The following is a 25,481-nucleotide window of genomic DNA, read 5'->3' on the forward strand; positions in this document are numbered from 1 at the left end:
ATCTATGCCTCTCATCATCTTGTACACCTCTATCAAGTCACCTCCCATCCTTCTTCGCTCCAATGAGAAAAGCCCTAGCGCCCTCAACCTTTCTTCATAAGACATGCCCTCCAGTCCAGGCAGCATCCTGGTAAATCTCCTCTGCACCCTCTCTAAAGCTTCCACATCCTTCCTATAATGAGGCGACCAGAACTGAACACAATATTCCAAGTGTGGTCGAACCAGGGCTTTATAGAGCTGCAGCATAACCTCGCGGCTCTTAAACTCAATCCCCCTGTTAATGAAAGCCAACACACCATATGCTTTCTTAACAACCCTATCAACTTGGGTGGCAACTTTGAGTGATCTATGGACATGGACCCCAAGATCCCTCTGTTTCTCCACACTACCAAGAATCCTGTCTTTAAGCCTGTATTCTGCATTCAAATTCGACCTTCCAAAATGAATCACTTCACACTTTTCCAGGTTGAACTCCATCTGCCACTTCTCAGCCCAGCTCTGCATCCTGTCAATGTCCCGTTGCAACCTACAACAGCCTTCCACACTATCCACAACTCCAGCAACCTTCGTGTCATTGGCAAACTTGCTAACCCAGCCTTCCACTTCCTCATCCAAGTCATTTATAAAAATCACAAAGAGCAGAGGCCCCAGAACAAATCCCTGCGGAACACCACTGGTCACCGAGCTCCAGGCTGAATACTTTCCATCTACTACCACCCTCTGTCTTCTATGGGCCAGCCAATTCTGTATCCAGACAGCCAACTTTCCCTGTATCCCATGCCTCCTTACTTTCTGAATGAGCCTACCATGGGGAACCTTATCAAACGCCTTGCAAAAATCCATATACACCACATCCACTGCTCTTCCTTCATCAATGTGTTTTGTCACATCTTCAAAGAATTCAATAAGGCTTGTGAGGCATGACCTGCCCCTCACAAAGCCATGCTGACTGTCTCTAATCAAACTATGCTTTTCCAAATAATCATAAATCCTGTCTCTCAGAATCCTCTCCAGTAATTTGCCCACATAAGACTGACTGGTCTGTAATTCCCAGGGTTATCCCTATTCCCTTTCTTGAACAAGGGAATAACATTTGCCACCCTCCAATCATCTGGTACTACTCCAGTGGACAGTGAGGACGCAAAGATCATCGCCAAAGGCACGGCAATCTCTTCCCTCGCTTCCCGTAATATCCTTGGGTATATCCCGTCTGGCCCCGGGGACTTATCTGTCCTCATGTCTTTCAAAATTTCCAGTACATCCTCCCTCTTAACATCAACCTGTTCGAGCATATCAGCCTGTTTCACACTGTCCTCACAAACGACCAGGTCCCTCTCACTAGTGAATACTGAAGCAAAGTATTCATTTAGGACCTCCCCTACCTCGTCCGACTCCAGGCACAAGTTCCCTCCACTATCCTGATCGGCCCTACCCTCATTCTGGCCATCCTCTTGTTCCTCACATAAGTGTAGAACGCCTTGGGATTTTCCTTAATCCTACCCGCCAAGACTTTTTCAAGTCCCCTTCTAGCTCTCCTAAGTCCATTCTTGAGTTCCTTCCTAGCTACCTTGTAACCCTCTAGAGCCCTGTCTGATCCTTGCTTCCTCATTTCTGTCATGCATTTCCCTGAGAACATCTGTTCCCAATTTATGCTCCCCAGTTCCTGCCTAATAGCATTGTAATTTCCCCTCCCCCAATTAAATATTTTCCCATCCCGTCTGCTCCTGTCCCTCTCCATGACTATAGTAAAGGTCAGGGAGTTGTGATCACTATCACCGAGAGATCTGCCACCTGTCCTGGTTCGTTGCCAAGCACCAAATCCAACATAGCCTCCCCTCTAGTCGGCCTATCTACATATTGAGTCAGGAAACCTTCCTGGACACACCTGACAAAAACTGCTCCATCCAAACTATTTGCACTAAGGAGGTTCCAATCAATATTAGGGAAGTTGAACTCGCCCATGACAACAACCCTGTTACTTCTGCACCTTTCCAAAATCTGCCTCCCAATCTGTGCCTCCGTGTCTCTGTTGCTATTGGGGGAAATCTAAGGCGTTTTATAAGTATATTAAAGGCAAGAGGATAACCAGGGAAAGAGTAGGGCCTGTTAGGGACCAAAGTGACAATGTGTGTGGGGAGGCGGAGGACATGGGTGAGGTTTTAAATGATTACTTTTCATCTGTGTTCACTATGGAGAAGGACGATGTAGGTGTAGAGATCAGGGAGGGGGATTGTGATATACCTGAACAAATTAGCATTGAAAGGGAGGAAGTATTGGCTGTTTTAGCAGGCTTAAATGTGGATAAATCCCCATGCCCAGATGAGGTGTATCCCAGGCTGTTATGTGAGGCAAGGGAGGAGATAGCAGGGGCTCTCATACACATTTTCAAATCCTCTCTGGCCACAAGAGAGGTACCATAGGACTGGAGGACAGCAAATGTGGTACCATTATTGAAGAAGGATAGCAGGAATAAACCAGGTAATTACAGGCCGGTGGTCTATCATCAGTGGTAGGGAAACTATTGGAAAAAATTCTGAGGGACAGGATTAATCTCCACTTGGAGAGGCAGGGATTAATCAGGGATAGTCAGCATGGCTTTGTCAGGAGGAGATAGTGTCCAACTAACTTGATTGAATTTTTTGAGGCGGTGACTAGACATATAGATGAGGGTAAAGCAGTTGATGTAGCATACATGGACTTCAGTAAGGCTTTTGATGAGATCCCGAATGGGAAATTGGTTAAGAAGGTAAGAGTCCATGGATCCAGGGCAATTTGGCAAATCGTATCCAAAATTGGCTTAGTGGCAGGAGACAGAGAGTAATGGTCGAGGGTTGTTTTTGTGAGTGGAAGCCTGTGACCAGTGGTGTACCACAGAGATCGGTCCTGGGACCCTTACTGTTTGTAGTGTATGTTAATGATTTAGACGTGAATATAGGAGGCATGATCAGTAAGTTCACAGATGACACGAAGATTGGTGGTGTCATAAATAGTGAGGAGGAAAGCCTTAGATTACAGGACGATATAGATGGGCTGGTAAGATGAGCAGAGCTGTGACAAATGGAATTTAATCCTGAGAAGTGTGAGGTGATGCATTTTGGGAGGACTAACAAGGCAAGGGAATGTATAATGGATGGTAGGACCCTAGGAAGTACAGAGGGACCTTGGTGTACTTGTCCATAGATCACTGAAGGCGGCAGCACAGGTAGATAAGGTTGCTAGGAAGGCATATGGGATACTTGCCTTTATTATCCGAGGCATAGAATATAGGAGCAGGGAGGTTATGATGGAGCTGTATAAAACGCTAGTTAGGCCACAGCTGGAGTACTGTGTCACTCAGAAGGTGGTTGGAATGTGGAATGCACTGCCTGAAGAGGTGCGCGAGGCAGTAACGCTCACAGCATTTAAGAAGTATTTAGATGAGCACTTGAAACGCCATAGCATACAAGGTTACAGGCCAAGTGCTGGAAAATGGGATTAGAATAGTTAGGTGCTTGATGGCCAGCACAGACACGATGGACCAAAGAGCCTGTTTCTGTGCTGCATATCTCTATGACTTTAAGTATATCATTTAAATATGTTAAGTTGGGTCACATAACAGAGCGTCGGAGGGGTCGCCACGGAGCTTTCCCGCTGCCAGGAGGATTGGGCCCGACAATCCCATGAACCCCCAACCCCTGCCACAGAACCTGACGTCGGGTTGGGAACAAAATCCAGCCCTTTATATGTTTAGCCTGTTCTATGTCTGCAACCTTCTGGCGTGGAACCTTCATCTCAGCTTACATTTGTATCTGAACTCCTTGACCTGCAGTGCAACTTGACTGTGATCCTTTTTCCCAACTTTTTATTTCCTTTCTGCTGCTTATATAACTTTACTCATTTTACATTTCAATTTCCTTGTGTTAAAAGTGTGTAAAGTCCTAGATTATGCATTTGCTTAAAGGACAAGATGACAGCCAGTACTTCATTGGCACAGGAGACAAAAAGAAAGATCCGCTGCGTAACCAAAGGGAAATTGAAGCTTCTTTGAATAGACCTAATTTTACAGTTGAACACTCAGTGCCTGGAAATTTCTAACTGCTTTACACCTAGTATCTGCCAGCAAGAACAGAAAAAGGCTGATCTTATGTGGTACACAAGGCTGACCATCTGGCCAGGCAGCTAAGCAACATAGTAGATCTATCATATCAGGCACAGCCATGTGAGCATGCCAAATTAAATCTAACTAAGGAGGCTGAGGTTTAGCAGATAGACTGCAAGAGTTTGGCTATCTCATTAAAGTCATCCAGATAGCATCTAACATCTGCACAGCAGTAACATTGGGTGTCAAAGACACCTTGGGCTTCAGTTTGTGTCCATTAGGCTTATACTGGGAACACAACAGTGTTAGCTAGTCTGCTGTCCAAAAGGTACCAAGGTAGTCACACACATTTAGTAGACCAGTGACTTAATCACTTTCACAATTGACCGAAAGCAGCAATGTGAGAGAAAAACACCATTTTACAAATTTGTTAGCTTTGCTACAGTCCAGAAGGTTGTTAATTTCACCCATGTTTTCATTTAGTACTCTATGCACACTGCTCTGTTGTATATGCGTCCAGGAATTTTATTCTGTTAATACGCAGCTGGTATGTGACCAGCAACTCTTAATTATGCAGGTGAATGCCTGCGCCTCTAGAAGCTCTCGCGTTGCCTTTTTAAAGCAGTTATTCGTGTTGCCATTGCTTGAAAGGGAAGGAGGAATGGAAAAGAAGCCTTTGTAAAACCAAAGCCACCCACTGTCATAGGAGTTCATTACTTTTCTTTGATCAGCTATCTGGGGCTCAGAAACCCATCACCCTGCTTGAATGTACAAATCAAAATGCTTGGAAATCTACACCCACCTGTAGGGTTTTGAATTGCCCAATATAGAGTGTGCACTCCCTGTAGGGACACATGCCACTTACCCCAGTACAAAGAACTTGGGCAAAGGAAGGTCAGTCATCTCAGCTCTAGGACATCACTGCAGGAGTTCCTCAGGGTAGTGTCCTAGGCTCAACCATCTTCAGCTGCTTCATCATTGACCTTGCTTCAATCATAAGATCAGAAATGGGAATGTTTGCTGATGATTGCACAATGGTGCTGAACATTCGTGACTCCTCAGATACTGAAGCAGTCCGTGTAGAAATGCAGCAAGACCTGAACAACATCCTGGCTTGGGCTGATAAGTAGCAAGTAACATTCGCGCCACACAAGTGCCAGGCAATGACCATCTCAAACAAGAGAGAATCTGACCATCTTCCCTTGACGTTCAGTGGCATCACGATGGCTGAATCCCCTCACTATCAACATCCTAGGGGTTACCATTAACCAGAAACTGAACTGGAGCAGTTATATAAATACCATAGCTACAAGAGCAGGTCAGAGGCTAGGAAATCTGTGGCGAGTAACTCGCGCCTTACCTGCCCAATTCTGTCCACCATCTACAAGGCATAAGGCAGGAGTGTGATGGAATACTCTCCACTTGCCTGGATGGGTGCAGCTCCAATAACACTCAAGAAGCTCGACACCATCCAGGACAAAGCAGCCTACTTGATTAGCACCCCATCCACAGACATTCACTCCCTCCACCACCAACGCACAATGGCAGCAGTGTGTACCATCTACAAGATGCACTGCAGTAACACACCAAGGCTCCTTAGACAGCACCTTCCAAACCCACAACCTCTACCACCTAGAAGGACAAGGGCAGCAGTTGCATGGGAACAGCACCACCTGCAAGTTCCCTTCCAAGCCACACACCATCCTGACTTGGAACTATATTACCGTTCCTTCACTGTCGCTGGGTCAAAATCCTGGAACTCCCTTCCTAACAGCACTATGGGTGTACCTACCCCACATGGACTGTAGCGATTCAAGAAGGCAGCTCACCACCACCTTCTCGGGGCAATTAGGGATGGGCAATAAATGTTGGCCTAGCCAGTGACGCCCATATACCAGGAACAAAAAAAAATTAGGAACCCCCCATGACACTGCTGAAAGTTAACCAATTAACACTATGCAGCTTATTAGTACCGTGCACTGAGTTTCCATTGTTAGACTTGTTATCTTTACAACTTCTAGATCCAGCATGGAGTTTGGCAATTTCAGATCAAAAACCAGTGCTCCCAATTTTTCAGACAGCAGGTGCTGGTAATGGCACTACTGTTGCCATTTACAACTCTTCTAGATGCGTCTTTTGGTTCTTTACTTGTCCCATTACCCCAAACACTTCTGATTTGACCATTGTCCCTTTTGTTGTTTAATAACTCCTGTCTTCCACAGACCTTCCCTTTCGATTTTTCCTCTCCTCCCCTTCTTTCCCTGCATCTGTACTTGTTTAAAAACTGTTACGTCTCTAACTTCTTCCAATTCTGACGAAAGGTTGTCAACCTGAAATGTCAACTCTGTTTCTGTCTCCAAGGATTTACTGCCTGACCTGTTGAGTATTTCAAGCATTTTCTGCTTTTATTTCAGATTTCCAGCATCTGCAGTATTTTGCTTTTGTGTTAGGTTAAATGGGTTCTTGCAGAACATTAGAAAGAAACATAGAAATATTTGCGGCACAGAAGGGCAACCATTTGGCCCATTGTGTCTTTGCGGGCCGAGAAAGAGCTATCCAGTCTAATCCCACCTGCTTTGCCTCAATAATATACATTGATCTCGAGCTCAGAAGAGCACCTACTGAAAATGATTTTATTTTTATATTTTTCACTTTGATAACCTGCAACCACAAAAATGGAAGCACCTACTTGCTTGTGGGGCTGATTGATAGCTCAGATGTCAGACACACCAGTCAAGCGACTCTTTCTGTGAGCTGTTGACCAGATGGATCAAAGAAGAAGAACATGCCTTTTTTGTTCTGAGTCCTATAACCACAATCAACTGTGTTCAATTGAGTTACATTGCATTCTGGCCTCTATTGAGGATGATGCTGTGCACAATTGTTACCTTCTCAATTTGAAATTGTGCTTGTTTCTCAGGTGGAAGCACTGCAGGGTTACAGGGTCATTGATGTTGCATGTGGAAGTGGAGATGCGCAGACACTTTGTCTGACCGATGATGATATTGTCTGGTCCTGGGGAGATGGAGATTATGGAAAACTTGGAAGAGGAGGCAGTGATGGCTGTAAAGTTCCAATGAAGGTACAGGGAGTTTTTAAACTGAAGCTTTATCAATAATGCAAATATTCTACACAAATCTGGTATTACAGAGGAGAAATTAATTCATGTAGCGTAGCTATGCAGACTTAACCTCAATTCCCCGTGGCAGGATATCATTCAAGATCAATGGCAGTGGGAGTCCAATTCATTACCCTGGAGGTTTTCATAGAGATGTGGTCTGATGCAGTGGGCTTAGGGAGCCTGGGAGAAGCACTGCTGTTCCTTTTGGCCCACAAGCGGCACTGTAAAAGCACTTAGCCTCTCCCCATAACTGTCCTCACCTCCTTTCAGCTGCCAGGTTGCCTGAGGCCTGGGAAAGCAGCTTGAATCATGGACTTCCAGCCTCATTAAAGCCACCAGTTAACCCACCCACTTCTGGGTTTGGGGTCAGGTTTCAGATTTTGTAAAATAAATGTTTTGGGGGGTGGGGCAGTTAAAATTCACCACTTTATCACCTTTTGAAATTTCTATTCTTAACTGAGGCATCCAAACTTTCCTGGTATTAATGTGACTTAACAAGTGACTGTGATCAAAAAAAACAAGTAAAATTTGTTTTCAAATCTTGATGTGTAGCCAGGAAGAGCAGAAGTACTCTTTCTGGCTACACAGCACTCCTGAAGACCACTGTGGACCTGCAGTCAGTCCCCCTCACATTCTCTTCACCATGCATTGACATGTCTAATCTGCTTCCCCTCATTTTGTGTAGTGGATGGTTGCCAAAACCCTTAAACTCTAAGTGCAAGACCGTAACACTTTAAACTCTCAGTAAGACCTCCTACTCCTCTTCATGTCATTGATTCTAGCATGAACCACACCTGCTGGTAGGTTTCTCTCTCCTTTCAGAAGTTTTTCCACCCACTGTTGTGTCTGTTATTTTGGCAGCTGGAAGCCAACAGACCATTTGTGGCCCCTGGGAACCTCTGCAAGACAGGCTACCTGTGCCTGAATTATAGAATCCCCCACAACTACCATTCTCCTAGTTTCATGGCTACGATCTCTCTCCTCTTCTCATACACATATATCATGATGAACCCTTTGCTTCATGGTACCATAATGTTTCTTTTCAATATATATATATATATATATAGCAGTTTCCCTCCTTTCCCCCACCTTTGTGGATAGTGATCCCTACAGGATGATCACCTTTTGAATGGTCTTCCAGAAATCTTTCCTTCCAATAATGTTGCAGAATGTAGCCAGCTAACCCTCGAGCCCAGAATTCCTCTGCTCAAGCAATGCAACTTCGTGACACTTCATTGTATGCAGTCCTTCTAGAAACTTTGCAAATCCCGCATCATATTTACTGCATATATCATTAGCCTATGTCTTAATCTGACTATTATTGCGCTCCTAACTTCTCAATTTAATAATTAATTAGAATTTATTCTCCCTTATCTTGTCCTTCAGATCTGACCTTCTCTGTCTTGGTGTCTGTTAAGATCAAACTTGTTTCCTTGACGTACCTCCAATAAAATTCATTGTAACCCAGAATTTCACTCATTTAGGCTGTTGATTATTTAATCCAAGACTCAGAATTTGGACGAAATAAAACTACAAAATCAATGTCTGGAGAGCTCTTGAGGCCCTTCACAAAGCAGGGATCTGTAATGGTGTTCATACCCAACTACCTGGAGACTGATTTTCTAGTGTGCTTTGTATCAGCTATGAGTGCCCTCTGCTGTTTGGTTGCAACTCTGTATGACTACATTATTTTTAAACTATTTATTTTAAATTTAGCCTTTCATTACATTTCAAGTTAACTAACACCAGTTAGGTGAAGTATTAATAAAATTGACAGCTTTTTGGATTGCTTCTACTGATGTCCCTCATTATTTTCCCCAAATAGATTGATTCTTTAACTGGACTTGGTGTGATTAAAGTGGAATGTGGATCACAATTTTCAGTGGCCTTAACCAAATCTGGATCTGTTTATACTTGGTAAGTATATATATTTTGCAGTCTGTGTTTCTCACACTTGGCTGCTTTCATCAATTTCTATAGACCTGAAAGAAGAATATTTGTGTGCATGATAAGAGTGAAATTTTTTGTAACTTTCTGCTCAATTTTAGCAGTATTAAGTTATTTTTATTCATTCCTGGGATGTGAATGTGATTGGCAAGGCTAGCATTTATTGCCCATTCCTAATTGCTCTTTAGAAGGTGGTGGTGAGCTGTGTTCTTGAACTGCTGCAGTCCATGTGGTATGTTATACCCACAGTGCTTTTAGGAAGGGGGTTTTGACCCAGCAACAGTGAAGAAATGGCAATATAGCTCCAAGTCAAGGTAGTGCGTGACTTAACCATAGAACCATAGAATGTTACGGCACAGAAAGAGGCCATTCAGTCCATTGTGTCTGCGCTGATTGACTTGGAGGGGGACTCGCAGATGGTGATGTTCCCATGTGTTTGCAGCCCTTGTCCTTCTAGGTGGTAGAGGTCGTGGATTTGGAAGGAGCCTTGGTGAGTTGCTGCAGTGCATCTTGTAGATAGTACACATTGCTGCCACTGTGCACTAGTGGTGGAGGGAGTGAATGTTTAAGGTGGATGGGGTGCTGATCAAGAAGGCTGCTTTGTCCTGGATGGTGTTGAGCTTCTTGAGTGTTGTTGGGGCTGCACTCATCCAGGCAAGTGGAGAGTATTCCATCACACTTCTGACTTGTACCTTGGCCAGTCCAACCTATTCCCAGGAATTCAGCAGTGCAATTTGTTTTTTTTAAACAAAGTTGCCAAATTAGTAATCATGTACTGAGCAATTATTTGGTTTTACAGGGGTAAAGGTGACTACCATAGGTTGGGTCATGGTTCTGATGACCATGTCAGGAGACCTCGGCAAGTCCAGGGTTTACAAGGGAAGAAGGTGATCGCAATTGCAACTGGATCTTTGCACTGCGTGTGCTGCACTGAGGATGGTAAGACTTGTAGTACTTGAAAGGCTTGTAGACAAGCTAATGCAGGCCTACTTTACTGCGCCAATGAGAGTTTGGTGCACAAAATTTTAGTTACATAATTGACTATCGGCTAAAATTTACTATCAGCAATATTATTGTATATATGAATGCTTAACAGGCTTACATCAAATTCCTCTGTTATTTTAATAGATGCCAATCTGTAGTATCAGTTAATGCCTTTATTAATATGCAGTGAAATTTGATTCATTGGTGTTAAGTACTCATGTGATATCAAAGGCAGTAATTCCCAGGGTTCTTTCTGTCAAGCACATTGTGCCTTATTTGTTAGCTTGGTTGAACTTTATTCTGTGGTCGGTCATCTTTAATTTGCCTCATTAGTGATAGAAGCAGGTGGACCAATTTGTTCCCATTATGAATGAGGGGGATTGTTTTTTCCCCCCTTTTGGGTAACAGATGAGCAAGAAGTTGTTTTTAAAAAAAGAAAAAAATTGCATGTGGAGCTTTGATTAGGGATTCCGAGGTTAGTTTGGGAGGATTGGGAAAAGAGGTCACATCAAAAAAACAAATTTGATTTTTCAGTTCATCACTGACTATTTTTAAAGGGGACTCCAGCTAATTCATTTGATTTTGTTTAACTGCTGAAATTTATACTTGATTTAAAAATATGTATACCAATTACAAAATTGTAAGTGATATAGTGATTTTAGTCTTTTATGTGATTGTTTATATTTAATCTCCATTAGTTCGTATAAGGCATTTTTCAGTGAAAATGTATTACTTGATTAGGCATAAAAAGTGTAGTTCACAAAGCCATTTAAACTCCAAATATGTGCACTGTTAAATTATGGAGCTCGGGCAAAATTTATCTGTGACTTGATATTTGGTGTCGCCTTTGAAGTCAGAAGCTTGTGGGTTCAAGTCCTACTTCACAGAGTAGAGCACATAACTTAAGCTGGCATTTAAATTCAATACTGCTGTATTTTAGACACAAAACTAGATCTGTCTGCTCAAGTAAGCATAAAACAGCCAATATCACTTTTGAGAGAAGAGCAGGGAAGTTTTCCTGGTGTCCTGACCAACATATGTCCCTCAAGCAACACCACTAATAACATATTTCCTGGTCATTTATCTCATTGCTATTTGTAGAACTTTTTTTATTGTGCAAATTGACTGCTGCATCTGCTTATATTGCAGCAATGACTGTCCAAAAAGTACTTTGTTGGCTGTGAAGCACTTGAGGATATTCTGAGAATGTAAAGGACACTATATAAATGAACATCCTTTCATTAAAGAGAAAATATTTTCAGTTTCTGCTAAATTAGCTCGCTTAAGCCTGGTGGTATTTCCAGTACGGTTTGTCTCAGCATCCCTAGGCTAACCATCAACAGTGGCCAACGGGGCAGAGCACTAGAGGGCACTCATCCCCTGTGGATCATAATGATAGCACAGGAGTTTGTTTTTTCAAGAGAGGAAAATAAGGAAGAAAATTAGAGAGGGAGGAGAGAAATGCACATATAAATTACATATCCTCTTACCCAATTACTGTATCATGTAAAAATTGACTTCTGCATTAAGTTTTCTTCTTCCTTTCCTAACAAGGAGAAGTTTACACGTGGGGAGACAATGATGAAGGGCAGCTTGGAGATGGAACCACCAATGCCATCCAGCGGCCCCGCTTGGTAACTGCTCTACAGGGCAAAAAGATAAATCGTGTTGCATGCGGCTCGGCTCACACCCTGGCATGGTCTACCAGCAAACCTGCTAATGCAGGCAAGCTCCCAGCACAGGTTAGTTAGTAGCATTGGTGATTAATTGAACGCATTCTTGTAAGTTAGCTATACAGCAGAATGCGTTAATGTGTTGGTAAGGTGTACTATGAAGTGATGGGGCTCCATTCCTGGCATTCCTGATCTGCTGAGTTCCAGGCTCAGTCAGAATTATCTAGGCAAACATGGAAATGAGGCAAACATCTTTACTAAGAAACAAAGGAAGAATAAGAAGGTAATTAACTTTTAACATAAGCACATAAGAAATAAGAGCAGGAGTCAGTCATTTGGCCCCTCGAGCTTGCTCTGCCATTCAGAAAGATCATGGATGATCTGATCTGATGGCTCGTTTCCACTTTCCTGCCTGTCTCCATAATTCTGGACTCCCTTACAGATCAAAGATCTGTCTAACTCAATCTCGAGTATATTCAATGACCCATCCTCCACTGCTCTCTGGGGAAGAGAGTTCACAGCCCTCAGAGAAGAAATCCTCCTCAACTCTCTCTTGGAGGTCCCTTATTCTGAAACTGTGCCCCCTAGTTCCAGATTCCCTCATGATGTGAGGCATCATTCCAGCATCTACTGTCAAGTCCACTCAAAATCTTGTATGTTTCAATAAGATCACTTCTCATTCTTATGAACTCCAATAAGTATAGGCCCAAACTGCTCAACCTTTCCTGATAAGACAACCCCTTCATTCCAGGAATCAACCTAATTAACCTTTTCTGAACTGCCTCCAATGCAAGTATATCCCTCTTTAAATAAGGAGACCAAAACTGTTTGCTGTATTCTTGGTATACTGTCACCAACACCCTGTACAGTTGTAGCAAGACTTCCCTACTTTTGTACTCCATGCTCCTTGCAATAAAGGCCAACATTGCATTTACCTTCCTAATTACTCGTTGTACCTCCATGCTAACTTTTTATGTTTCATGTACAAGGACACCCAGATCCCTCTGTAGTCCAGCATTCAGTAATTTCTCTCCATTTAAATAATCTACTTTTCTATTCTTCTGACCAAAGTGGATAACCTCTCATTTTCCCCACATTATACTACATCTGCTAAATTTTTGCCCACTCGCTTAATCTATCTATATCCCTTTGCAGACTCTTCAAAACTTGCTTTGCCACCTATCTTTATATTGCCAGCAAATTTGGCTGCAATACACTCTGTCCCTTCGTCCGTCATTAATATAGATTGTAAATAGTTGAAGTCCCAGCACTGATCCCTGTGACACCCCACTAGTTACAGTTTGACAATCTGAAAATGACCCATTTATCCTGAGACTGTTTATTGTTTGTTAGCCAATCCTCTGTCCATGCGAATATATACCCCCAACACCATGAGCTCTCATCTTATGAAGTAACCTATTGTGTGGCATCTTATCGGATGCCTTTTGGAAATCTAAATACACTACATCTACTGGTTCCCTTTTATCCACCCTGTTTGTTACATCCTCAAAGAGCGCTAATAAATTTGTCAAACACTGTTTCCCTTCCATAAAACCATGTTGACGCTGCCTGATTGCATTATGATTGCTACTACTACCTTAATAATGGATTCCAGCATTTTCCCAATGACAGATGATAGGCTAATTGGCCTATAGTTTCCTTCTTTCTGTCTCCCTCCCTCCTTTCTTGAATAGGGGCATTACATTTGAGGCTATCCAATCCGCTGGGACCTTTCCAGAATCTAGGGAATTTTGGAAGATTTACAACCAATGAATCCCCTATCTGTGTAGCTGCTTTAAGACCATGAAATGCAGGCCATCAGGTCCAGGGCACTTGTCAGCCTTTAGTCCTATTAGTTTTCCTAATATTTTTTCTCTAGTGAGGTGGTTGTTTTAAGTTCCTCCCTCCTTTTTGCTCTTTGATTTTCTCCTATTCTTAGGATGCTTTTAGCGTCTTCTACCATGAAGACAGGTACAAAATATTTGTTTCAAGTCTCTGCCATTTCCTTATTTCCCATTATTAATTTCCTAGTCTTATCCCTCTTGTTGCTGTGCCCATGTACATTCTTGCAGCCTGGTCATCAAGTGGTGTCAGAAAGACTTGGCATCAAAATGCCCATTTTGGTCAGCAGGTGGGTTTTGAAATTAGTAATATTACATGGAGTCAGAAACTTGGAAAAGTTAGCATCCTTTTAAAGTAAAATTTGTAAATTTGTTAATATTTCTTGTGTTTTTAAGATTCCAATGGAATACAACTACCTCCAGGAAATCCCAATAATCGCATTGCGAAATAGACTGTTACTACTGCACCAGATCTCTGAGCTCTTCTGTCCCTGCATTCCAATGTTCGATTTGGAAGGCCGACTTGATGAAACTGGGCAAGGCCCATCAGTTGGACTCGATACTTTACGTGGAATATTAATATCACAGGGCAAGGTAAGACCCTGTGCTGACAGTGGCTCTGCTTTTGTGGAATAGCCTTCTTTATCAAATGTCATGTGCATTATAGATTAATGAAGAGGACATAAGGATAGTTCACCAACAGCTACACCTTACATTTGCACTATTTCAATCAATATCGATTACAACACTGTCGGAAACCATGGACAAATATTTTCTTGAAATGTTATAGAGTCATAGAGAGATACAGCACTGAAACAGGCCCTTCGGCCTACCGAATCTGTGCCGACCAACAACCACCCATTTATACTAATCCTACATGCTCCTCTTGCTCAATGTGGGAGCTCAGGGACATGGCTGATGTCCCTGACTCCTTCACGTGCAGGAAGTGTGTCCAGCTGCAGCTCTTGTTAGACCGCATGACGGCTCTGGAGCTGCGGATGGACTCACTTTGGAGCATCCGCGATGCTGAGGAAGTCGTGGATAGCACGTTCAGCGAATTGGTCACACCGCAGATTAGGATTGCTGAGGGAGAAAGGGAATGGGTGACCAAAAGGCAGAGAAAGAGCAGGAAGGCAGCGCAGGAGTCCCCTGCGGTCATCTCCCTCCACAACAGGTATACCGTTTTGGATACTGTTGAGGGAGATGGCTCACCAGGGGAAGGCAGCAGTAGCCAGGTTCATGGCACCGTGGCTGGCTCTGCTGTTCAGAAGGGCGGGAAAAAGAGTGGATGGCTATAGTCATAGGGGATTCGATTGTAAGGGGAGTAGATAGGCGGTTCTGTGGTCGAAAACGAGACTCCCGAATGGTATGTTGCCTCCCAGGTGCACGGGTCAGGGATGTCTCAGATCGGCTGCAGAACATTCTGAAGGGGGACGGTGAACAGCCAGTTGTTGTTGTGCACATAGGCACCAATGATATAGGTAAAAAACGGGATGAGGTCCTACAAGCAGAATTTAGGGAATTAGGAGCCAAGTTAAAAAGTAGGACCTCAGAGGTAATAATCTCCGGATTGCTACCAGTGCCACGTGATAGTCAGAGTAGAAATGAAAGAATAGTCAGGATGAATGCGTGGCTTGAGAGATGGTGCAGGAGGGAGGGGTTCAGATTTTTGCGACATTGGGACTGGTTCTGGGGGAGGTAGGACTATTACAAATTGGACGGTGTACACCTGGGCTGGACTGGAACCAATGTCCTTGGGGGTGCTTTTGCTAACGCTGTTGGGGAGGGTTTAAACTAATGTGGCAGGGGGATGGGAACCAAAAGAGGTCAGTAGAGAGTAAGGATGTAGTAACTAAAGCCTGTAAGGAACTAGATAATGAAGTCAGCGTGACTAAGGGAAAGAGTAGGCAGGGAGCAGATGATGAGAGCAAAGGGACTGGTGGTCTGAGGTGTATTTGTTTTAATGCAAGAAGTGTAGTAGGTAAGTCAGATGAACTTAGGGCTTGGATTAGTACCTGGGAGTATGATGTTATTGCTGTTACTGAGACTTGGTTAAGGGAAGGGCATGATTGGCAACTAAATATCCCAGGATACCAATGCTTCAGGTGGGATAGAGAGGGAGGTAAAAGGGGTGGAGGAGTTGCATTACTGGTCAAAGAGGATATCACAGCTGTGCTGAAGGAAGGCACTATGGAGGACTCGAGCTGTGAGGCAATATGGGCAGAACTCAGAAATAGGAAGGGTGCGGTAACAATGTTGGGGCTGTACTACAGGCCTCCCAACAGCGAGCGTGAGATAGAGGTACAAATATGTAAACAGATTATGGAAAGCTGTGGGAGCAACAGGGTGGTGGTGATAGGAGATTTTAATTTTCCCAACATTGACTGGGATTCACTTAGTGTTAGAGGTCTAGATGGAGCAGAATTTGTAAGGAGCATCCAGGAGGGTTTTCTAGAGCAGTATGTAAATAGTCCAACTCGGGAAGGGGTCATACTGGACCTGGTGTTGGGAAATGAGCCGGGCCAGGTGGTTGACGTTTCAGTAGGGGACTACTTTGGGAATAGTGATCACAATTCCGTAAGTTTTAGAATACTCATGGACAAAGACGAGAGTGGTCCTAAAGGAAGAGTGCTAAATTGGGGGAAGGCCAACTATACCAAAATTCGGCAGGAGCTGGGGAATGTAGATTGGGAGCAGCTGTTTGAAGGTAAATCCACATTTGATATGTGGGAGGCTTTTAAAGAGAGGTTGATTAGCGTGCAGGAGAAACATGTTCCTGTGAAAATGAGGGGTAGAAATGGCAAGATTAGGGAACCATGGATGACAGGTGAAATTGTGAGACTAGCTAAGAGGAAAAAGGAAGCATACATAAGGTCTAGGCGGCTGCAGAATGACGAAGCTTTGAAAGAATATCGGGATTGTAGGCACAATCTGAAACGAGGAATTAAGAGGGCTAAAAGGGGTCATGAAATATCTTTAGCAAACAGGGTTAAGGAAAATCCCAAAGCCTTTTATTCATATATAAGGAGCAAGAGAGTAACTAGAGAAAGGATTGGCCCACTCAAGGACAAAGGAGGAAAGTTATGCGTGGAGTCAGAGAAAATGGGTGAGATTCTAAATGAGTACTTTGCATCGGTATTCACCGAGGAGAGGGACATGACGGATGTTGAGGTTAGGGACAGATGTTTGATTACTCTAGGTCAAGTCGGCATAAGGAGGGAGAAAGTGTTGGGTATTCTAAAAGGCATTAAGGTGGACAAGTCCCCAGGTCCGGATGGAATCTATCCCAGGTTACTGTGGGAAGCGAGAGAGGAAATAGCTGGGGCCTTAACAGATATCTTTGCAGCATCCTTAAACACGGGTGAGGTCCCGGAGGACTGGAGAATTGCTAATGTTGTCCCCTTGTTTAAGAAGGGTAGCAGGGATAATCCAGGTAATTATAGACCGGTGAGCCTGACGTCAGTGGTCGGGAAGCTGCTGGAGAAGATACTGAGGGATAGGATCTATTCCCATCTGGAAGAAAATGGGCTTATCAGTGATAGGCAACATGGTTTTGTGCAGGGAAGGTCATGTCTTACCAACTTAATAGAATTCTTTGAGGAAGTGACAAAGTTGATTGATGAGGGAAGGGCTGTAGATGTCATATACATGGACTTCAGTAAGGCGTTTGATGAGGTTCCCCATGGTAGGCTGATGGAGAAAGTGAAGGCGCATGGGGTCCAAGGTGTACTAGCTAGATGGATAAAGAACTGGCTGGGCAACAGGAGACAGAGAGTAGCAGTGGAAGGGAGTGTCTCAAAATGGAGACGTGTGACCAGTGGTGTTCCACAGGGATCCGTGCTGGGACCACTGTTGTTTGTGATATACATAAATGATTTGGAGGAAAGTATAGGTGGTCTGATTAGCAAGTTTGCAGTCGACACTAAGATTGGTGGAGTAGCAGATAGTGAAGGGGACTGTCAGAGAATACAGCAGAATATAGATAGACTGGAGAGTTGGGCAGAAAAATGGCAGATGGAGTTCAATCAGGGCAAATGCGAGGTGATGCATTTTGGAAGATCCAATTCAAGAGTGAACTACACAGTAAATGTAAAAGTCCTGGGGAAAATTGATGTACAGAGAGATTTGGGTGTTCAGGTCCATTGTTCCCTGAAGGTGGCAACGCAGGTCAATTGAGTGGTCAAGAAGGCATACGGCATGATTTCCTTTATCGGACGGGGTATTGAGTACAAGAGTTGGCAGGTCATGTTCCAGTTGTATAGGACTTTGGTTCGGCCACATTTGGAATACTGCGTGCAGTTCTGGTCGCCACATTACCAAAAGGATGTGGATGCTTTGGAGAGGGTGCAGAGGAGATTCACCAGGATGTTGCCTGGTATGGAGGGCGCTAGCTATGAAGAGAGGTTGAGTAGATTAGGATTATTTTCATTAGAAAGACGGAGGTTGAGGGGGGACCTGATTGAGGTGGACAAAATCATGAGAGGTATAGACAGGGTGGATAGCAAGAAGCTTTTTCCCAGAGTGGGGGATTCAATTACAAGGGGACACGAGTTCAAAGTGAAAGGGGAAAAGTTTAGGGGGGGATATGCGTGGAAATTTCTTTACGCAGAGGGTGGTCGGTGCATGGAACGCTTTGCCAGCGGAGGTGGTAGACGCGGGCACGATAGCGTCTTTTAAGACGTATCTAGACAGATACATGAATGGGCAGGAAGTAAAGAGATACAGACCCTTAGAAAATAGGCGACAGGTTTAGATAGAGGATTTGGATCGGCGTAGGCTTGGAGGGCCGAAGGGCCTGTTCCTGTGCTGTAATTTTCTTTGTTCTTTGTTCTACATTAATCCCATATTCCCTACCACATCCCCACCATTCTCCTACCACCTACCTATACTAGGGGCAATTTACAATGGCCAATTTACCTATCAACCTGCAAGTCTTTGGTTGTGTGAGGAAACCGGAGCACCCGGTGGAAACCCACGCAGTCACAGGGAGAACTTGCAAACTCCGCACAGTGCGGTGCTAACCACTGTGCCACCATGGAATAATGTTATAATGACATTTGCAGAAAGGTTTATGCAGGTTATCTTATAGCTGAAAGGTTTTTGAGAGGGTAAAAAGTGAAAGATTGGCTGGGATTTTGTGTAGCCCCCCCCCCCCACCCCCCGGTGTCACAGATTGAGGGGGGGTGTTATGGAGTATCATGAAGAGGGCGAGGGTGAAGGGCCCGTTGCCTCCCCATCGCCAAATGATCTTCCCAGAGTTGGGATAGACTGACGACAGCCTTCTCACCCAGAGGCAAATTGAGGCCCATAAGTGGCCTATTAACAGCCAATTAAGGGCCTCTTCCCACTACTGTTGAGATCTTGAAACGTGAGGGCCCACGGAGGACCTCCACCGCAAACAGCTTTACACCCCCCACCTGGGACTCCTCTCCCCCGCACCCGACCCTCCTCCCACCCACCCACCCCACCCACCTCGCCGGGGCCTTCCAGACTGGCCCCAGCGACCCTGCCTCACCTACCTTTGATCTGAGATTCCGGCACTGGGCCTGGTCCGAGGCTCTATGCAGTACCGGCAGTGGCTACCGCTCCCAGTGGCACTACCAACACTGCTGAGCTGCCGGCCTCCTGAGCTGGCAGCTCTTGGATGCAAGATGCCCGTCTTTAAAGGGATGGGGGTAAAGGCTCCTGAAACTTTGATTTAAAAAGAGTGGAGGATCGCTCCAGGGGTGGAGACATGAAATGGTAGAGGCAGGGCTCCCCCCGCCATTTCAGTCCGGTGCTGGGAGCCCACCCCACCCGACCCCAACCACAAAGTCCAGACCATTGTTTCCACTGGTTCACAAACCGATAACAAGAGGACAGGGTCTAATGATTCAAGACCAAAGGGGAAATTTGGAAGAAATTTTCATAGAGGGTTGTTGTAATATTTTACAACAAGTGGCATTGAGGCTGTAACATCATTTAAAATAAAATTAGATAAATATTTGGAAAGGAAGAGCATAAGTTGATAGGAGGAGGGAGCAGGAAAATAGATTTAAAGATGACTGAAGAACTAGCTCAGGGACATTGAGTGTCCTTTTGTACTTAAATGCTATGATCTCAGTAGAAACAATTTTTATGACTTTTTATTTGACTTCTTAAGATTAGTTCACTGACGGAAGTTGGTTGCCTAGCAGTGTCCTAACCACTTCACCATTTTATTGCAGGAAGCTGCTTTCCGCAAGGTAGTTCAGGCGACAATGGTACGAGATCGACAGCATGGGCCTGTTGTGGAGCTTAACAGAATCCAGGTACAATGCTACAACAGAAAATGCAGTAAAACTTTAAAACTGGAAGCTTGACCTTTTTAGCATCTGTTATTGATGTTTATACCCTGAGGTTATGCAAGCAATACATTTGGGCCGTTGCACATGATTAACTTTAATAGGACTCCTATTTTTCTTTGAGTAAGTTGTCTTTGGCTCCCAATTTAAAATTCAATTTTTGTGGTTGAATAGTATTTTGTCAAAGAAGAACGCTTTTATTTTTGCATGAGTTTAGCAATGAATCTGGTCGAACATCTGATTCTTTCCTTGCATTTCACAACCAATGCTACTTACAACTTTTGCTCTTGGGTTTTGCTACTGCTGTTTCAGAAGTCAATTTCGTGAAGAAGTAAAACATTCAGTTTTTAGTTGTGATAAAGAATGCTTTTAACTAAGAAACCTGGTAAAGGGCCAAGACCCATAGTTTAGGACAACACCCATAGTAGAGGCTAATGTCAATGTTCCTGAGAGTTGGAGACATATCAAGAAGTGATGATTAGGTTTTAAGCATATAGGTTGTAGGAGGAAGGGAAGACTGAGGTTACTAAAGGAGTCCAACAGTTTTGAGGACCTGCGATGTAATGATTTATAGTATGGGTATAACTGGATTTAAGGAGCAGCAATAATCCATAGTAGTATCAGTAAAATAGAGAACTACAACAGTTGTGACAAGAGGGGGGAAGAGAAATGGAGGCTGAAGAAGGATTTGCCTATTAGATAAGCATTTTTGAATCCTGTCTTGAGCAGCTTTCCTTGATATGGGAGTAGTATTGAGCTCCGCTGATTGTTATAACCTCATTGATACTGCTGTATAGTTTAGTCCCTGCTTAATCCACTGCTGAAAATTTTAGTGCTGGAGTACTGATTAGGTTCTCCCATATACTTCTTCAATCTGCTTTATTACCTTTTGACATGTAGTTCCACTTCTCTTGTGCTTAGTCTGACCACTGCAGTATAAGAAAAATTATCAAGTACAACCGAGCTAACATTGGGTTTAAGCAAGTAATTCTTCACTCCTTTAAGTCCAAGGGCTAGAGATTTGAGAGTATCTGGCATTCAACTGTTTTAACCATCCATTGATAGAACTAATTGAATCACATGAATCGCCACTGGTCCTTCGTCTCCTCTGTTTAAAACGTTTGCTAATCCAGGATCATCTTGGATAACATCTCAATTCTTTATCCACTGCCAATTATCATCTTAAACATAGGAGCAGGAGTAGGCCATTCAGCTCTCACCCTGCCCCTCTGCTGCCTGTATCCTATTTTGTACCAAATCCTGTTTACCCATTACCCCTGTGGATGCTGACCTACATTGGCTCATTGTCCCACAAAGCCTCAAATTTGAAATTCTCATCTTCATGTTCAGAGGCCTTGCCACTCCCTATCTCTGTGACCATCTCTGCATTGCTTCAACTCTAGCCTCTTGCACATCCCAAAATCCCTTCACCCCACCATTGCCTTCAGCCATCTAAGCAATAAGTTCTGGAATTCTTAAAGCCTTCTCCCTCTCCTCCTTCAATATGCTCCTTAAAACCCATCTCTTTGCCCAAGCTTTTAGTTACCCCTCCTAATATCATCTTTGGCTTGTTGTTGATTTTTGTCTGATTATACGTATGTACATACGAATTAGGAGCGTGAGTAGGCCTCTCAGCCCCTCGAGCCTGCTCTGTCATTCAATAATTTTATAGCTGAACTGATTTTTCCACATTACCACCTACCCCTGATAACCTTTCACGCCCTTACTTACCAAGAATCTATCTACCTCTTCCTTAAACATATTCAATGACTGTGCTTCCACTGCCTTTTCAGAAAGAGAATTCCAAAGACTCATGACCCTCTGAGAGAAAACATTTCTCCTCATCATCTGTCTTGAATGGGCGACCCCTTATTTTTAAACAGTGACCCCCTTGGTTCTAGATTCTCCCACAAGGGGAAACATCCTTTCCACATCCACCCTGTCAAGACCCCTCAGGGTCTTGTATGTTTCAATCAAGTCGCCTGTTAATTTCTAAATTCCAGCAAATGCAAGCCTAGCCTGTCCAATCTTTCCTCATAATATAGCCTGCCCATTCCAGGTATCATTCTAGTAAGCCGTCTTTGAACTACTTCCAACGCATTTACATCCTTCCTTAAATAAGGAAACAATATTGTACACAGTACGCCAGATGTGGTCTCACCAATGCTCTGCATAGCTGAAGCGTTTGTGAAGCAGCTTGGAATGTTTTTCTACAATAAAGGTGTTATATAAATGCAAGTTCACATTTACAGCTACTTGAACTTTCCCCTAACAGTTTTATATTGGCACAGCTTAATTTGTATTATAGCATTGACATTTATGCAGTACTCCTCCTATATTGTGGCTATGTGTCAGCCATGATTCAGTTAATAGAGGTGCGAGTACTGTGTCAGAAAGTTCCCACTCCTGAACTTGAGTACAAGAATCGAGGCTGACACTCTAGTGCAGTATTGAGGGATTGCTGCATTGTCGGAAGTGCCATCTTTCGGATGAGATGTTAAAGCGAGGCCTCATCTGCCCCTTCAGGTGGGTGTAAAAGATCCCATGGCAGTATTTCTAAGAAGAGCAGGGGAGTTATTCACAGAGTCCTGACAAGTATTTATCTTTCAATGAACATCACAAAAAAATGATTATCTAGCTGTTATTATATTGCTGTTTGTGGGAGCTTGCTGTTCGTATATTTGCTGTGTTTCTTGCATTATAACACTTCAAAAAAAAAAAAAAGTATTTAATTGGCTGTAAAGTGCATTGGGGTGGCCTGTGGGCTTGAAAAGCTCTATATAAATGCAATTTATTTTTCAAGGTAGGAGGCGGAGGTGGACACTAAGGAGGGAGTGGAGGGAGAGAACCTAGAGACATGGTTAAATAGGTCAAGTAGCTTTGGAACAGAGTTTCAGTGGGCAGGAATGTAGTGGCTGGAAGATTATCTTCTGATGGTGTGGGAACAAGCCGTGTCTGAGCAGTGCAAGTGATTACATGAGGTTGAAGAAGTTTTTCCAGACTGGATGCAGTGAGGCCATTGAGGAACCTTGTACTCAATTCACCGAAGCACAGGGAGTCAGTGCAGCTTAGTGAGGGCAGGGGTGCTAGATGTATGGGCACAGGCTCAGACCACAGAGTTCTCAATTGGCTGAAATTTATGAAGGGTGCAGGCAAGTGAGGAGAAACTTGTAGAAACCGCTCCTGAAGATGAAGAAGATTTGAGTAATGATTTCGATGGTGGTGAATGTGAGGCTGGGTGGAACTGGGCAGTCATCCAAACTTGCCTTCTGATATTTTGAATCCTTCACATGACTTTTGAAATACATGGCTGCTGACATGTTAGACTGTTTTCTGCATTGATGCTTAAATGTTATCTTTGTCTCCAGGTCAAACGTTCCAGAAGTAAAGGAGGATTGGCAGGTCCTGATGGCACAAAGTCTGTTTTTGGTCAGATGTGCGCTAAAATGAGCTCGCTAAGTCCTGATAGCTTGTTGCTCCCTCATAGAGTCTGGAAAGTCAAGTTTGTCGGTATGTTTAATTACGTAACAAAACTTTTTTGCATGGTTTCCTTTGGGTGAGGAGGAATGAGGGAGCTGAATTGATTTTTCCTGTATTATTTACTTTGACTTTATTATTAAACTTCTATTTTTGTACTCTTCTGACGATTATTCAGAAGCAAACTTCCAACTCAGTGAGAGGCCAAGGGGGTGTTTGTGACTTATCATTTTCTTTTGATAGTCCTGGATATGTCCTGTTAGTGCCCACATAGATTTGAATCCTGTACTCAACTAGCTTGCATTTTGACCTACTTGAATTTTGAATTTCGGGCGATCTTAAATTCTTTACATTTAAAATCACCATCTAGCAGTTTTATTGGCAGATAGAATCAGGGACTCTCATATCAGAACGTCTCCTTATCCTAAAGGCATGGCTCAAGCTGGTTATGATTTCATGAACCTCTGCTACTTTACCTAAGTGCCCAATCTCCATATGTGAGCATTCACTGCAAGTGTGGCACTTTGAGCACAAGTTACTGGATTGTAGTTGGATGACTACCCAGACTGAAAGACTTATCCCTCCACCTCCCTCCAAGATGGTTGAGGGTATTTGTAGCACCTTAATTACCTGTCCAGCCAAGATCAGCTAACCTCGGATCAAACCTGACAATTTCCTGGCCAATGGCTCAATGCAGTGTCAGGAAGTACAGTCTGAGCCGTTTAGGGAGTTGATTAGGGAAGTTTTAAGAGCACATCTCTTTGCCAAAAATGGGTCAGAATTCCACAATGTTCAAGAAATCACTGCCAAAATGTTACCTGTTGCCAAACTTCTTCCATTTTTCATTGATGGAACAGAACAAATTTGCCACTACAGAGAGTTTTCCGTGGGTATTAAATTTTAGTTAAATCCATCTCCTTTATATTATTGTCTTGTTGATTAGAAAGAACCAACTAAAGTTGGAGCCCCTTCTCCCTGTGGCTGTTTTGTGAGCCTCAGTGCACAGGATTTCTCTCAATGTTGTCTGTATAGTAGCTATGCAATTACGTGTTCTCTTTCTCTGGGTGTTATTGTTTTCATTAGACCCTTTAAGGCAATTGAGAGCTTCAGTGAAGCTGGGTCTTAACATTCCCATCTGATTTTTTTTTTTTCCCCCATCTTACTTCATCATTCACTTCGACACAGAGGATGAATGAATGAAGAAGAATGTTCATTTACTTAGATTTGGTGTGATCTTTCTCTGTCTTTTTATGTATATTTTAGTTCTTAGGTGAAGCTCCCTTCTTTCCTATCTTGTCGGTTCTCTTTTTGACTGAGTGAAACCTGGAACTTTCAGATTATTTCCGTTTGTGTTTTACTTTCCCATGGACCAGAGAAGGCAGTGAAAAACATAGGTGGCTAAGTCAAAGATCTGAGACTCTTATATACAATAGGGATGGGGAAGAACATTAACTCAGATGGCCATGTGTGGCACAAAGCTCCTAAACTTACAGCATCCCTGATGTTCTTTCCTGCTGAATAATAATCAGTTGTTTGTAGAGTTTGAGCAACGTTCTTTATCACTGATCTCACCCATTTAGCGTGTGAAATTTAGCAAACATGTAATTTATGCTACTCTGCAAGGATTTTGTTTTTGGTTATTGAGGAACAGTTATCTGACTGAAACCTGTTGTTCCTTTATCCAGGCGAGTCTGTTGATGACTGTGGTGGAGGTTACAGTGAATCGATTGCAGAGATGTGTGAAGAGCTCCAAAATGGTTTGACGCCATTGTTGATTGTTACCCCAAATGGAAGGGATGAATCTGGAGCCAACCGGGACTGCTTTCTGTTAAATCCAGCTGCCAAATCACTGCTGCACATGAACATGTTCAGATTTCTAGGTATGTGGGTTATTAGTACAGCTTTCAGTTTTCATCATTTTTTTAAAGTATGAAGCTATATATAGAAAAAATATATATATTATATAGATATAAATTGAAAATGTCTAGCTTCCCTAATAGGCTCTTGAGTAAATGCATTATCCAGTGTGTCACTAGG

General features: G+C 43.3%; 1 protein-coding gene across 8 annotated transcripts in view; it reads left to right on the forward strand.

Annotated features, from left to right (window-relative positions):
• The window catches only part of herc2 (HECT and RLD domain containing E3 ubiquitin protein ligase 2), a 236,757-nt gene that overhangs the window by 202,487 nt on the left and 8,789 nt on the right, over positions 1-25,481 (forward strand). For 6 of the 8 annotated variants that reach the window (XM_068033261.1, XM_068033263.1, XM_068033267.1 and 3 more), the window contains 8 exons: positions 6,999-7,160; positions 9,025-9,116; positions 9,946-10,085; positions 11,685-11,872; positions 14,041-14,238; positions 19,851-19,934; positions 23,336-23,477; positions 25,130-25,324. In XM_068033261.1, coding sequence (XP_067889362.1) covers positions 6,999-7,160; positions 9,025-9,116; positions 9,946-10,085; positions 11,685-11,872; positions 14,041-14,238; positions 19,851-19,934; positions 23,336-23,477; positions 25,130-25,324 — 1,201 coding nt within the window. The remainder of the gene's footprint in view (positions 1-6,998; positions 7,161-9,024; positions 9,117-9,945; positions 10,086-11,684; positions 11,873-14,040; positions 14,239-19,850; positions 19,935-23,335; positions 23,478-25,129; positions 25,325-25,481) is intronic. The other 2 variants (XM_068033264.1, XM_068033269.1) reach the window with 1 other exon arrangement.

The sequence above is a fragment of the Heterodontus francisci genome, chromosome 6, assembly GCF_036365525.1.
Source record: "Heterodontus francisci isolate sHetFra1 chromosome 6, sHetFra1.hap1, whole genome shotgun sequence".
NCBI classification, from domain to species: Eukaryota; Metazoa; Chordata; class Chondrichthyes; order Heterodontiformes; family Heterodontidae; genus Heterodontus; species Heterodontus francisci.